At 28.5% G+C, this 16266-nt stretch overlaps 2 protein-coding genes across 2 annotated transcripts; one reads left to right on the forward strand and one right to left on the reverse strand.

Annotated features, from left to right (window-relative positions):
• The first annotated feature begins 6508 nt into the window (after nucleotides 1-6508).
• On the forward strand, nucleotides 6509-8646 carry LOC8278055 (probable glutathione S-transferase). The gene is made up of 2 exons (XM_002532777.4): nucleotides 6509-6939; nucleotides 8091-8646. The coding sequence occupies exons 1-2, from the start codon at nucleotides 6625-6627 to the stop codon at nucleotides 8433-8435; spliced, it is 660 nt and encodes a 219-aa protein (XP_002532823.1). The 5' UTR covers nucleotides 6509-6624; the 3' UTR covers nucleotides 8436-8646.
• Nucleotides 8647-11976: 3330 nt separating this feature from the next.
• LOC125371227 (uncharacterized mitochondrial protein AtMg00810-like) lies at nucleotides 11977-13086 on the reverse strand. The gene has a single exon (XM_048379765.1). It carries the CDS (start codon nucleotides 13084-13086, stop codon nucleotides 11977-11979), a length of 1110 nt encoding a protein of 369 aa, XP_048235722.1.
• Between the last annotated feature and the right edge of the window lie 3180 nt (nucleotides 13087-16266).

The raw sequence follows: 16266 nt of genomic DNA on the forward strand, positions 1-16266 counted from the left end.
TGTAACTATTCTTGAAAGCGAAATATTCAATGGAAATTTAGAAAATCCTAATTACCAACAATTATTCCAACACATTTTTCCCTCTGGACAATTCTTCATTCCTGAAAGTTCGTACAAATTAAAAAACTTTTACGAACTTATCCTTTTGGACACTCACTCAATAGAAATTGAACATTCCTTTGATAAAGACGTTCCTGAAAAGATCTCCTATTCAAAATGCAGAATTTTGAAAGTCCTTACCCTAACTGACTGGAACCAAAATCCTTATACTGCCAAAAATTTTCTCATACCTTTACACCTCCTTGTTTCAATTATTTTGATTACAAGAAAGCCTGGTACTATACTTTTTATCTTCGAAATTGGAACCATTCCTGGTTCTTTATGTTTCACAAAACCAACTCAAAAACCTTTCCCAATTGGTTTTCTGATTGGTGGACATATTTTGGACTATGCCCAGAAATTTTACCTACTAAAATTATGGAAGGATTTACTATCTTTAAAGAAAAATTACCCATTCTTAAACATGACAAATTGATTATTTTTTCTGAAACTTTTAACCTACCTTGGATATTTTCTTGGCAATTCAAGGTGAAACCTTATAAACCCTCTCCAAATGTAAATTCTATTGCCTGCTTAGTTCGAGAATATAGTGTCAAATGGTGGACAAACTGCAAAGACATTCAAGCCAATAAAGAAACTGTTTTGAAACATTTTGCGGGAAAAAATCCCATGATAGCCGGCACAAGCCAATCTATGGAACAATTTAACTTTCTATTGGACAAAAGTAAAATTTTAGCAAAATTATCTGGAAATACAACAAAAAAGGAATTCAAAGCAGCCTTGGAACAAGCTTTGTCACAAGTCTCTGGAGATAGTGACAATGAAGACTCTGGAAGCACTAGTGGACCTAGCTTTACTCCTCAAAATGAAGATGATTGTTATGGACTCGACAATTATGACATTCTTTTTGACTAAATAAGCAAGGAATCTTTCCTTTTTCATAAGTGGACAAGTAGACGAAGAAAGACAAAACAAAGCTGATAAGAATGAACAAATGGCGGACAAAGAATCTTCTCTTTTTAACAAAATGGACAAGATGACGAGAAGATAAACAAGCATCTTTTGAAGAATGGACAAGGACAAAACAAAGATGATAAAAATGAACAAGTGGCGGACAAAGAATCTTCTCTTTGGCAAGTAGACGAAGAAAGACAAAACAAAGCTGATAAGAATGAACAAATGGCGGATAAAGAATCTTCTCTTTTTAACAAAATGGACAAGATGACGAGAAGATAAACAAGCATCTTTTGAAGAATGGACAAGGACAAAACAAAGATGATAAAAATGAACAAGTGGCGGACAAAGAATCTTCTCTTTGGCAAAATAGACAAAATGGCTACTATTTTCTTTTGACAAGTTAATTCAATAATGTAACGGACTCAAAAATGTTTGAAGTCCGAATAGTATAGATTTTCTTATTATAAATAGATGTACATTAGAAGGAAGAAGGCATCACTTGAATGCTTGAACTATCTTCCCTACTATCTCTCTTTGTAAAATCTTCTTTCAATAAAAGTTTAAATTATTTACTTGTATCTTTTATCTTCTATTATTAACTATTTCTCTATTATTCTGATCCTGCTCCGAAAATGGTATCAGAGCCAAGTTATTAAACTCGTAATATTGTTTAAGGTAGCGTTGGTCAGCCTGGTTTTCCGTTGGTCAGCCGTCTTCCCAATTATCGGTCAAGGCAGTCCCGGTAGGTGGTCCCACTATCCTAAACATTATTTACTTGTTTATTGTCTTTGGTAATGACATCGTTGTTTCGCAGTTTTAGTAGTCGAGAAATAGTTTCTCCTTCTTCTTCTTCTACTCTTTCTGATTTAAATTCTGAAGAATTTACTGTTCAAGGGTCTAATATCTCAGAAATAGAAAATCAGTTACATAATTGGTCCATCCCTAAACAAAATGTTAATAGCATTTATCGAATTGGAACTTTTGATTTTGCACAAAATTATTCTATTAAACAAACTGAACAAACTATTGCTTTAAATAAATCTCATGAAAATTTACATTTACTTTCGTCTTCTGCATTGCATGAACATATTAAAAAGAAATTTAAATTTTTACATATAGGCATGGTTCAAATTCTTTGTTAAACCTTTATTTAGAATTGGATTGGACATACCTATTTTCCTTTGTTTAAGAGATGCAAGACATTTGAATTTTTCAAATTCACTTTTGGCTATGGCTGAATCAAATTTAGCCAATGGTCCTGTCTATTTTAATTGTTATCCAAATTTTTCAATTTCATTATTTGATTCAAATATTTTAGACACTTTAATTTTAACTGTTAAAACAAAAAATATGGATTTTGCTGAAAATTCTAGATCTATAAACATCATTTATAGGATCTACTATAAAGTAATGATAACAACTATAGATCCTAGAGCAAGACATTCTTTAACAAGAAATGAAACGGTTTTATTTGAAGCTAATCCTTTACATTCTAAAATACAAGTCCCCAAAAGACTAAAATGAAATGAATTATCGCAAGCTGGAACTTGGGATTTACAAGAAATTAATAAGCCTCAGTCTATAGAAAATAATTCTAGAGTTTCACAAATTTTAGAGCAATCAAATGGTTCTGTTCAAATAAGTTTTTCACCTACTTTTGTACCTTCATCTAGATTGTCTACTTTTGAAAATTCTAGACCTTCCACACACACAACACGTTTTCCAAATTCTAATACAAATTTACAAGGAGTTGATTTTGAAAATAGGATTCCTCAACCTTTTTACACTGATTCTGTTAATATAGAACAAGATAAAAATTCTGATGAACTGTTTTGTCACCTTCTAGATCAACTATGGAAAATTTTTCAACTTTAAATATGATTTTTACACCTTTTGAAATAGATAAACCTTTTTACGATCCGATTATTACCATATAAGAAATCGTGAAAAGTTTTATGTTTTCAAAATCATTTTTCAAAGGGGGAGAGAGAGACTATTCAAGAGAAATTTTATGAATATTTGAATTCTGTTAAGGTAAATGTTCATTTTTATCATTTTTAAATATATTATTAAAATAAAATTTAAAATTTTTATTAATATATTTAATTTTTAATATATAAAATTTTTATTTTGACATATATATATATATATATATATATATATATATTTAAAATATATAAATTTAAATTAATTTTATAAATTTTTATTAATTTAATAATTATTTTTAATATTATATATTTAAAAATAATTAAATCTTTAATTATATAATATAATTTTACTTCTAAAAAATTAATATCAATTATATAGATAGTATTAATTTATATGGTACTAAAATTAATAATTAAAATTTTAAAATAATTTTATTAATAATTAAAATTTTAAAATAATTTTATATTATTACAATAATAAAATTTAAAAATTTAAAAAATTAGAAAAGATATTTAAAAATAGATAATTTGCTATTATCTTTTAAAATATTATAAATTAATATTAAATATTAAAATTTTATTAAAATATATTTATAAATTTAATTTTATAATTAAAATAAAAATAACGGTCTTGGCACATAAATAAATGATCAATATATATTAATTTTTTATATTTAAAATTTGTTTGACACGTGTATTTAATTTTTGATATATATAATTTTTGTCTTGACATGTTACCTATTTTTAATATATGAGACTTAAATTTGTGTGTAATTTTATAATTACTTTTATTAATTTATTGACCAATAAATTTTATTTCTAATTAAACACTTAATATAATTTTAAATAATATTATATCTAACACTGATTATAATGAGATAATAGTATTAATTCCATCATAAAAATAACACATTAATTATATTTTGATAATATATTAATTAATAAATTAATCTTCTAATTAAATAATATATCTAACATTGACTGTACAATTTAATTTTTTTTATTAATTTATTAATTATTAAGTTATATTTTTAATTAAACATTGATTTTAATCATAAGAAATAACATATTAATAATAAATTAATTTTTAATTAAATAATAATTAATTTTTATATAAATAATAATTCCCTAAAAATATTATAATAAATAATAATTTAATTTTAATTAAATAATAATTTTAACTCAAAAATAATATCTTAAATACTATATTTACTACTAACATAAATTTTTTCATTATATAGTAATTTTTGTAATATCAATTATATTAATAATATTAATTTATATAATATTATAAAGAATAAGTAAATATTTTTAGAATAATTTTTATATTAATATGCTAATATAAAGTCATAAAACTAAAATTATATATTTTTAGAATAAGTTTTATATTAATATGCTAACATAAAGTCATAAAACTAAAATTATTTAATTTACTGTTTTTAAAATATAATAAATAAATATTAAATATTAAAAATTCTGTTAAATTATATTTATAAATTTAATTTTAATAATTATATAATAATAACGGTCGTGCAACGTATGAGTAAAAGAACAATATCTTATAATTTTGATATTTTTATAAATTTCTAGTAATAGATAGCTGACCACCCTAAATAAATAGAGAAATATTATGTATATTAGAAATAAATTTAATTAAATTAATAATAGTGTAATACAATAAAAATAGTTTAAGATTTAAAACTCTAAAGAGCACATTATAATTTTTGTATATAATAGATTAGATAGTATTTAATACAATTAAGTGATTAAACTTATTTTAAAATTAAAATTATATATTATAGCATATAAATTCAGTAAGATTGAAATTTTAGCTTTTTTTATTTTTAGCTCTCTAACTGTTAAACTTTTATTTTCTGAAACACCTACTAAACTTTACCATATATTTTTTTAAAAGTATAATATATACAAATAACTTTTCATGTATATTAAAGAGAATATTAATATTAATTATTAAATATTATATTTAATTATTTAAATAACTAACATATAAAATATTACCTTTTTAATATATATATATATATATATATATATATATATATATATATTAATTATTTAATTAAAATTAAAACACATGGCTAACTATTTCATCCAATTAAGTACGGTTAATGCATTTTATGTGAAAGGCACGTGATTTGTTTGGTGTGATGAAGATGTGGTTTTAAATCAAATCACCTTGAAGATTAGGTGATGAAGAGCGGCATTGTCATATGATGAAGATTGGTTAAGATTTCATTTTCTTAATCTTCCTTCTTTTTTTATTAATTTCTTTAAATCTAAATTATTTTTACTCACATTTATAGCATATATGATACGGTAAAACTTTTTAAATAGAAAAATAATGCCACATAATTTATATTTTTTATTTCCTACTCATCTATAATATTTAATATTTTTATAAAACTAATTCTTAATATTTTAAAATTAATAAATAATTTTATAAAAATAATAAATATTACATTATATAAAAAATAGTTAAATATTTAACTTTTATTTAAAAATTAAATATATTCACGACAAGCATATTTAAACATCAAATTTTTGAATAATTCTTTTTACTATAGAAAGTATTAAAATTTTAATTTTTTAATTAATTTTTTTAAGTATTATATTTTTATCTTTTTCAATAACATTTTATTATTTCTCTTTCACATTTTTAAATATAACTATTAATAAAAAAATAAAACATAAAATTTAAAATACTGGTCAAACATGTATGTATCTTAAAATAAAAAATAATCATTTAATATTATTAAAATGCTTTAAAATATTTATTTATATGGTATTTTAAAATTTAAATATTTAATTGAAAAATATAAGCTGATATAATATTCATAAATAATAAATAATAGTAAGAACAATGAAAGTAGTAATATGTTCAGTCTTAATTAAAAAACATACTCATATTTTACCTGGAGGTGGATTTTAATTTTGGTGTCTATTTTCTTTATATATAATAATAATAATAATAGTAATATTGATAGGCCAGAGACAGCCCGTCAACTCTGGAAGAACCTAGAACAATGAGCCATATTTTAGTTTTAGGGAGTGTTTGGAAGAACCTAGAACGGTGAGTCATGTTTTATGAGGCTTTTAGAATTACTGTTAGGTACCTTTAGAATTACTGTTGGTGCGGAAAAAATAGGTTTATAATTTTTATTTATATATTAGTTTTTAAAATTTGTTATATTTTTGGATTTAATATAAAAATATATCAATTTATTCAATTTTTTATAAATTAAAAATTAAATTTAGAAATAATATAAAACACTTGTGGAAATTAGATTTTAATGGCAAATACTTTTTTAAAATCATTATTAAGTATTAAAAAGTAAAATTAGTATTTATTGATTTTTAAATTTTTTATTAAATTACTTTTCTTAAATGCATATTATAGAAAAATGTTAATTTATCTGTTTTTATAAAAATAATTTCTAAAGCTTGAAAATTTATATAAAATAAAAATTAAGTTCTAAAGAACAGTTGTCGAACGTCAATAGCAAAGAACCGTAATTACCCTTAACAGTAGCAATCAGTCTACTATAAAAAGAAAAAGCCCTGGTTTATCACTCACTTCCCGTTGACCACCCACCACAGCACTGCAAAAGCATCGAGACTTGAGAGTTAAAGAGTAGCAGGAGGTTAAGCCAAAGAGAAAGAAATGGCTGATGAGGTGATACTTTTGGATTTCTGGGCAAGTCCTTTTGGGATGAGAGTTAGAATAGCACTAGCAGAGAAAGGAGTAAAGTATGAGTATAGAGAAGAGAATTTAAGGAACAAAAGCCCTCTTCTTTTGGAGATGAATCCAGTTCATAAAAAGATTCCTGTTCTCATCCATAATGGAAAACCCATTTGTGAATCACTTATTGCTGTTCAATATATTGATGAGGTTTGGCATGATGAGTCTCCTCTTTTGCCTTCTGATTCTTACCCAAGAGCACATGCTAGATTCTGGGCTGATTTTGTTGACAAGAAGGTATATTTTCTGCCAATTCTTTTGCCTTTTGTTTTATCATTCAATGTGATTTTGTATTAATTTGGGAAGCTAATTATGTTTTATTTTAACTTATACCCTTTTAGATCTGGCCTTTTAGATGACCAACTCTGTTATCATGTTTTATTTGGCTTGGACGAGAAAAAGTGGTTGGCTTTACCATTTCTGTACAGGCAGGATTGCAGGAACATGATGGGTTATTGGGTTAAATAAGTGCAAGCCAGAAGCAGAACCATAGCTCTATGTTTTCTCTTGTAAATACCTAATATATATGCCAATTGGATGCTATTTAATTAGTTATTTGAAGAAGTGATCTAAAAGAAATTTCAGAAATAGTTTTACATTCATGAAAACAAAGAAGCTGAGTACCTTTTTTCTTTGTCCCATTTTATTAGGATAGATTTATGTATCTTGTTGACACTTCTTTGTTCTTTCAACCCTATGAGAAACAACAAGTGAAAAAAAGGAGCTGCAATCAATTAAGGGTTTTTGTTTAGGATTGCTGATGGATATTGAAAATGAAGGTTTAGATTTAATAGATTAATATTTCTTCATTTTTAATAAACTATTTTGGCAAACTTGCTTTTAGAGAAAACATCAATTTAACTGCGTTTATTTTTCAAAAGCAGCTTGCACAACAAAAAAATTAAAAAGATCATTTTTGTTTTTGATAAGCACTTTTGATATTCATTCTAGCTTGATTTTAACAAAATGGAGCTCAGGTAGTTTATGCATTACCCGGAACATGGAGATATGAGATTGATTAAGTTACCTGCATCTCTTGAAAGGAAGGATTGCAGAACTCAAATGAAAAATTAAAAAGAAAATTTTTAAAAGGCGCATTTTCAACCACAATCCGGTTCTACAGATTTTAAATTTGCCATTTCACTTGAGCTAGTTCGCATTCTATATATATTTTGTGATAATCCCAGCTTGTTTCTGTTTTTAAAAAATTGGAGTCAAGTAGTTTATGGATTACCTGGAACAAGGAGCATAAGGGTGACTCTGTATTTGCATTTCAAGGATAGAAGATGCATTTCTAGTTAAAAAGAAAGGTTAACTGTTAGATGTTACAGAGTTTTACCATTGAAAATTTAAGGCAGCAACTCAAAGGATTCACTTATGGTGTGCAGATTTATGAACTTGGGAGGAAGATATGGACTACAAAAGGAGAGGATCAGGAGGCGGGCAAGAAAGAATTCATCGACGCCATTAAGTTGTTGGAAGGTGAGCTTGGAGACAAGCCGTACTTTGGTGGTGAGAGCTTTGGGTATGTTGATGTTGCACTTATCCCATTCTATTCCTGGTTTTATGCCTATGAAACCTGTGGGAACTTCAGCATAGAGGCTGAGTGTCCCAAGTTCATGGCATGGATTAAGAGGTGCCTGCAGAAAGAGTCTGTCTCCAAGGCCCTTCCTGACCAGCAGAAGGTCTATGAATTTGTTTTGGAGCTGAAGAAGGTATTTGGTATTGAGTAAGTGGCATCCACAGGCCAAAGCTATTAGGATTTCCTGTTTATGTTTTACAGTGTGGTTTGTATTTCTGTATTTAATAAATGGGTACTTAGCTGTGCCTTGGTTGTCTGATTATGTGGGCAGATGGTTGTGCCTGCAATAGTCTTTATGTGCCTTTACTTATTTGTATTTTTAGTGTGGAGGAATATACACTTTCATTTTCTCCTTGCTGCAATATGGTGCTTTTTTCTTTAAATTTTCTTTTTTCAGCTTTGGAAGCATACCCAACAACCATTTCAAAGAGAGCACAAGCATTGGTTTTGTTGCTCACTTAATTGATATGATATGCAAGGAAAATGAATCTCTTAGAATAAAAGGTTTTAAAAGTAAAAATTTTGGCTAAATATTTATGTCTCTGATTTTGTATTTATTATTATTTTATTTAATTTGTAAACATTTGAGTTTTAATTTTTTAATATTTAAATATTTTTAACTTTTGGATAATAATGTATTTAAATTTTATTTTTAGTAACATGTTCGGGATAAAGTCATATATTAAAACTTGTCAAATATTATATATATAGAGTAAACTTAAGGGCATAAATTAAACGGCCTAAAGCATTCTTTGTGGCGTTAAATAAAGGATAAATATAAAAATAGTACTATATGATTTTACTTGTTTGTAAATTTAAATATGTATTTTTATTTTAGATAATAAAAGGCACCTAATTATTAATTGTGATAAAAGTAATTAATTCACTTTTAAAAAGTTTTAATTTGTAAAAATTTAATTATTTTTATTTTAATTAATTATCATTATCATATTATCTGTATTTAATAATATGAGTTTAGAATTTAATAACATTTAATTTGTATTTGATTGTCGGATCGATCTTATTTAGTCATTGACTTCTTTAATGTAATTTTATGTAAATAATGAAAATAAGATTTATTAAGTTATAAAGCCTACATAAGTAACATAATAATGACTAAATAGTATTCATGTCTTGAGGATTGGTATAATATATGATTTAGTCTCTGCATTTTTATTACATTAAAACTCCTTTTAGTTTTAATAAAACTAATTATTATCTCATTCTATGTCAGGTGAATGATTAAATTGGTAATTTAAAATTACAATTTAATCTTTAAACTTATTATCAAATATCAAAGTCGTTTAAAAATAATTTTATTATCAAATTAGAGTAATTAGCACAAGTTTATTTTAGTGTCTAATTAAAATAATAAATTTAATATTTTTTTACTCGTTTATATCTTTTATTTTTTAGCATAATTTATTTCTAATGAAATTTAAATGTATTAAAAATACTTATTTTTATTTAATATTATTAAATTACTATGTAATTTGATTTTAAATTCTTAAATAAAATAAATAATTAAAAATTATTATTTTTATTAGACACTAAAATTAAACTATATTAAAACTAAGAATTATACTCGGGTTAATCTTATTTGGACGATTGATAAAAAATTCTATTTTTAGCGTACAAGATTATTATGATATTTTTCATTGACAGTGAACTTGTCAATTTGGTGTCTAGATTATTTCACTAGATTAAGACATTATTGTTTAATTTAATTTTTATTTTTTATATAGTTAATTATTATATATAATAAAAATAATAATAGAATGATATAAGTAATTTTAAAATGTTTAAATTTGCTTGAATTAAATTGTATTAAAAATAAAAAATTAGAGTAAGAAAAAGAATATTGAATTTACTATTTTAGTTAGACACTAAAATTAACTTGTGTTAAAATAAGATTTTACTCTAATATTTAATAATAAATTAATTTTAAATGAGTTTGATACTTGATAATAAGTTCAATGATCTGATTGTAATATTAAATTACTAGTTTAGTCATTCGACTGACATAAAAAAGGATAATAGTTAGTTTTAGCTTAGTGTAATAAAAACAAATACATGAACAACTCGTATATTAGACTAAACCATATTAGTAAATAGTAAATAGCCCAATAATAATGTATGAATCTTTACATATTGGAACTTTTTAATATTGAGATATTCAATTTTGTTACGATTTATAATCATATGTTTTTTTATATAAAAATATTTATTTTTGATAATGCAATCATTTCTAAATGATTTACTATCAAATTGACTAATAAAATACTCTTAAAAATATTATAAATTTATTTTTAGAATTTTTTTCTCTTATTCCTTTGTAAAATAAAAAATGCATATTAATTTATTAATAAGAAATTTATTATTGTTAATTATGTGATATATTACTTATTACTATGGGGATACTAATAAAAACAAATGATTAGACCAGTTTGTTTTTTTCTTAACTAAAAACTGAGCCAATAAAATTTAGATTATCAATTTGGTTAATTAATATATTATATATATATAATTACAAAATTTATTTATTAGTTAAATATAATTAAAATTTTATTTTCTAATATTAGAATTGTTGTTGATATAAAATTGTAATAGAGTTGGGTTTTTAAAATTAGACTTGCACTAAATAAATTATTAATTATAAATATTAAATTTTATTAATAAATGATAAACTTAACCTAATTAATTAAAGAATTAGTAAGGCCTTAATAATTAATATATTTATTCTTCACTGCCTGTGCACTTTTATATATGGTATGATATATGTCGAGTTTAATTTGTTGACTTTGTGAAGATCAATGGTTCCTAGATAGAAGTATATTGGTCGAGCTTGGCTTTTTGGCTCTTAATATCCCTGATCAATCTTGGCTTTCTACATATTAGTCATGTGTGCAAATTCTTTTGTAACATGTGAGCAAATTTTATATGTATAAATATATAATATCTATATCTGTATCCTACGTGATTGCTTGTGGGATTGTTATTAGTTATATGGTTTTAATTCATCCCTGGCTCCCTTCAATTAATTTTTAAGATAATAACTAGTAATAACTCAGTCGGTTGAAAATGAGCTATCAACAAGCATCTTCAAAGGCCGACCTCAATCTCCAGAGTACCTACAAGAAAACGTTAAAAAGCGTCGGACGGGGTTGTCCGTCCACTCACTCTGATGATAAAGTCAGTAATTTATGTAAGGGTGGCTAAAGCGTACAGGTGTGTAAGATTGCATTGTTATGAATAGCAGATAAATGACTGCAGATAAAGTAAAAGAGATAGAAGTTGGAAGGAATTCAACTTATTTTATTTAATAAAGAAAGCCTGTTTTAAATAGGCAGTAGACTAACAAGCAAATAACAAAGAAAGCTGAAAATACGAAACTAATTCCTAAAATGTTTGGAAAGCATAGTCATTCTGCAAAAAAGATCAGAGACTAGGACTCAACAACTGAAAAGTAGACTAGGACTTAACTACTGAAAAATATCTAACAAACCCTCCCTTAAACTGATATTAGTGTCTGATATCAGTTTAAACATAAAAACTTCCTGCGTTTCCAACTCCAAGCATCTGCCTAAACTTCTGGAATACTGCAACTTTGAGACCCTTTGTGAATATGTCTGCAATTTGATCCTCACTCTTGCAATATACTAGATCAATTTCTTCATTACTTGCGCAATCTCTCAAGAAGTGATAACGAACATCAATATGTTTGCTTCTCCCATGTAAAACAGGATTTTTTGATAGCTTAATGGTCGAACTATTGTCACAGTAGATGAGAGTCCTGTTTGCTTGAAATGAACTGCCTCAAGAAGCTTTCTTAGCCATATGGCTTGACAGACACAAGCTGATGCACCAACGAGTTCTGCTTCTGTTGTTGACAAAGTGACAATTGGTTGCTTTCGAGATGACCATGAAATAACTCCTGACCACAGCTTAAAAACATAACTAGATGTGCTCTTTCTATCATCCTGGTCACCAGTATAGTCACTATTGGTAAAGCCAATCAAATCCGACTTTTCTCCCTTCTTGTACAGAATTCCATAGTCACTTGTGCCTTGCAAGTACCTAAAAATTCTTTTTGCTGCTTGAAGATTCATTTCCTTTAGATTCTCCATATATCTACAAATGAGACTTACAACATACATTATGTTTGGCCTGGTTATAGTGAGATACATCAAGCTTCCTACAATTTGCTTGTACAAAGTGCTGTCAACCTTTCTTCCATTCTTATCTCTTACTAACTTCAAACTTGTCTCTGCTGGTGTGCAAACCGGATTGCAATTCTCCATCTGAAACCTTCTAAGAATCTCTCGCACATACTTCTTTTGAGAGATAAAAATACCTGCATCTGATTGAATAACCTCTATACCCATAAAATAATGCATTCTTCCAAGATCAGACATATCAAACTCAGCCATCATTGATTTTTTAAATTCATCAAAAATAGTATGATCATTTCCTGTAAATAGAAAATCATCGACATACAGACAGACCAACAACAATTTTCCATTATTTTCAACTTTCACAAACAAGGTATATTCATAAGGACATTTCTGAAAACCTTCTTTGAGAAAGTAAGCTTCTATACGACTATACCAAGCTCGTGGGGCTTGCTTAAGTCCGTATAAAGCCTTTTTTAACTTGTAAACTTTATGCTCTTGTCCAAATTTAATATAACCAGAAGGTTGTTTAACAAATACCTTCTTATTCAAATCTCCATGCAAGAAGGCTGACTTGACATCTAATTGAAAAATCGGCCAAGAATTTTGTGCAGCCAGTGCTATCACCATTCTGATTATTTCATGCCTAGCAACTGGAGTGAAAACCTCCTTATAATCGATGCCGAACTCCTAGTTGTATCCTTTCACTACCAAGCGTGCTTTGCATTTGTCAACTTCGCCATTTTCTTTGAATTTTGTCTTATGCACCCACTTCACATCGATTGTCTTTTGACCATTTGGAAGATTAATCAACTCCCAAGTGCTGTTTCTTTCAATGGCAGCAATTTCTTCATCCATTGCTTTCCTCCACTTTGATTGTTTAGCTGCCTCTTCAAAAGGTACAGGATCACAATCTGCAAAAAGAGCAAAATATGTAAATGGGTTTTCAGATTGATTGATCCTAGATACTTCATAATCCTTCATCCATGCAGGTCTTCTTCTTATTCGTGAGGATGTTGACTCTGCTGTAACTTCCAGCGTTGCGACTTCTGGCACATTTTGAACTACTGCTTTTTCATTAAGTGACTGTGAATTATCCTCAGCTAGCATCTCTGAATTTTTTTCATCAAAGTCTGCATCAATACTCCATTGAGCTTCAACTTTATCCCATTACCAGAAATTTTCCTCATCAAAAACTACATCGCGGCTGACGATCATGTTCTTAGTGTCAGGATTATATAATTTGAAAGCTTTGGTACAATCACTAACTCCAAGAAAGATGCATCTCTCTCCTTTATCATCCAATTTCTTTCGCTCCTGATTCGGAATATGGGCGTAAGCAATACACCCAAAAATTTTGAAATGGCTGACATCAGGTTTCCTTCCGCTCCATGCCTCTTCTGGAGTCATATTCTGAACGGCAAAAGCTGGCCTCCTATTCAGAATATGAATGCTCCAGTTGATTGCTTCTGGCCAGAACGTCTTCAGAATTTTGCTGCCTTGTAATAGACTTCTCACCATGTTAAAGATGGTCCGGTTCTTTCTTTTGGATACACCATTCTGCTGCGGTGTATAGCCTGCTGTCAGTTGCCTTGTAATGCCTTGCTCCTCACAGAAATTTTTGAATTCATGCGAGTTATATTCCCCTCCATGATCGGTTCGCAGCACTTGAATTGACCATCCTGTTTCTTTCTCAACCATTGCTTTATAGCTTTTAAAAGCTGTCAAAGCTTCAGATTTTTCCTGCAAGAAGTAAACCCACGTTTTCCTGCTCAAGTCATCAATGAAGGTGATTAGGTACCGTTTACCTCCATTAGAAGTGGGATTAATTGGCCCGCAAATATCAGAGTGTACAATCTCCAACGGTTTTCTTGCTCTCTCGAATTTTCCTTTGGAAATGGTTCTCGATGTTGCTTACTGAGAACACACTCCTCACAAACATATTTAGGACTAGAGAGATGCAGAAGACCAACCACCATATTTTTCTGTTGAAGTGTCTGTAAACCTCCAAGGCTGAGATGACCATAACGAAAATGCCACAATTGCACTTGATCAACCAGACTAGCTGCATAACATGATTGAGAAGAATGATTGAGGTAGAGGGGAAACATTCGATTTGCTGTCATTGCAACTTGGGCAATCAATCCCAATCTGTCATCGAGAATTCTGCACACACCACCTTTAATTATGATCTCACAGCCTTTCTCTTGCAGCTGATCGATACTTAACAAATTGGTCTTTAAATCTGGAACAAAGAGAACATTAGACATTGTTTGAGTAACATTCCTTTTTGTTAGTAAAGTTACCTGTCCCTTTCCCATTCGAAGCGTAGAATTGTTTCCAAACTTCACATTATCTCCAAAAGATTCATCAAGAGTGGAAAACACTGACTTGTCTCCACTCATGTGATTGCTGCACCCGGTGTCTAAATACCACAAGTTCTTATTGCTCAACTTACTTTCATGACAAACCATCAGCAATGAGATTTCTCCATCCCGCTCTCCCTCATTTTCTGCAAAATTGGACGCTTCACCATGGACATTTGATAGATTCGATCGACATTCTGATTAATAATGACCATACTTGTGACACCGATAGCATTCCACATTCATCTTGTCCACTGACTTTGAATGATAACCACCCCGTCCTCTTCCTCTTTCATGAGATTGGTTCTGTTGATAGCTGTAATTGCCTCTGCCTCGACCTCTGCCATACCCTCTACCTCGACCTCTGTTGTTATTGTTTGATCCACGTCCTCCATCTTCTTTATTCGAATGATCTGATGAGACTTGAAGTGCTAACTCTGCACTGTCTTGCTGCTGCAATTTTCTTTCCTGAACCAGTAATGAGCCCTGCAATTCATCAATTGATAAAAGATCAACATTTTTTTATTCTTCAATTGCACAAACCACATAATTAAATCGAGGTGTTAGTGATCGAAGAATTTTTTCCACTACAACCACATCCTCCATTTTCTCCCCAAAAGCTCTCATCTTTCCAACAATGGCCATCATTCTCGAGAAGAAATCAGAAACAGATTCTCCAGATTTCATCCGATAAGTTTCGAACTCCGTACGAAGTGCTTGAAGTTGCTGCCTCTTTGCTCTGGTTGATCCTTGGAATTTCTTCTTCATTGAGTCCCAAATTTCCTTTGCTATGTCTTTGCAAAGGATAGTCTCCAAGATAGAGCGACCAATCGCTTGAAAAAGATAGTTTTTTGCCTTGAGGTCCTTCAATTTTAAAGCTTCAAACTCTGTCTTCTGTGCATCCGTTGCTGGTGTGCCCTCAGCCAACTTCGGTATTCCCGTAGAAACCACCTGCCAGTACTCCTTGGATCTGAGAAAATTTTCCATCAACATGCTCCAATGATCATAATGACCATCGAAGCGAGGAATCACTGGTTGTACAAAATTATCAGAGGCCATCTTCTTCTTCAGCCCTAGCTCTGATACCACTGTTATGAACAACAGATAAATGACAGCAGATAAATTAAAAGAGATAGAAGTTGGAAGGAATTCAACTTGTTTTATTTAATAAAGAAAGCCTGTTTTAAATAGGCAGTAGACTAACAAGCAAATAACAAAGAAAGCTGAAAATACGAAACTGATTCCTAAAATGCTAGAAAGCATAACAGCTACAACCTGTCACTACTGCTGCAAAAAAGACTATTGTAGACTAGGACTCAACAACTGAAAAGTAGACTAGGACTTAACTACTGAAAAATATCTAACATGTATGTACCTGTAAGTATGATGCTCCCATTCCTTATATAGATGTTGAATGGTCTTCTAGTCCATTTAAGAGAGAACT

Source organism: Ricinus communis, chromosome 9, assembly GCF_019578655.1.
Source record: "Ricinus communis isolate WT05 ecotype wild-type chromosome 9, ASM1957865v1, whole genome shotgun sequence".
Lineage (NCBI taxonomy): Eukaryota > Viridiplantae > Streptophyta > Magnoliopsida > Malpighiales > Euphorbiaceae > Ricinus > Ricinus communis.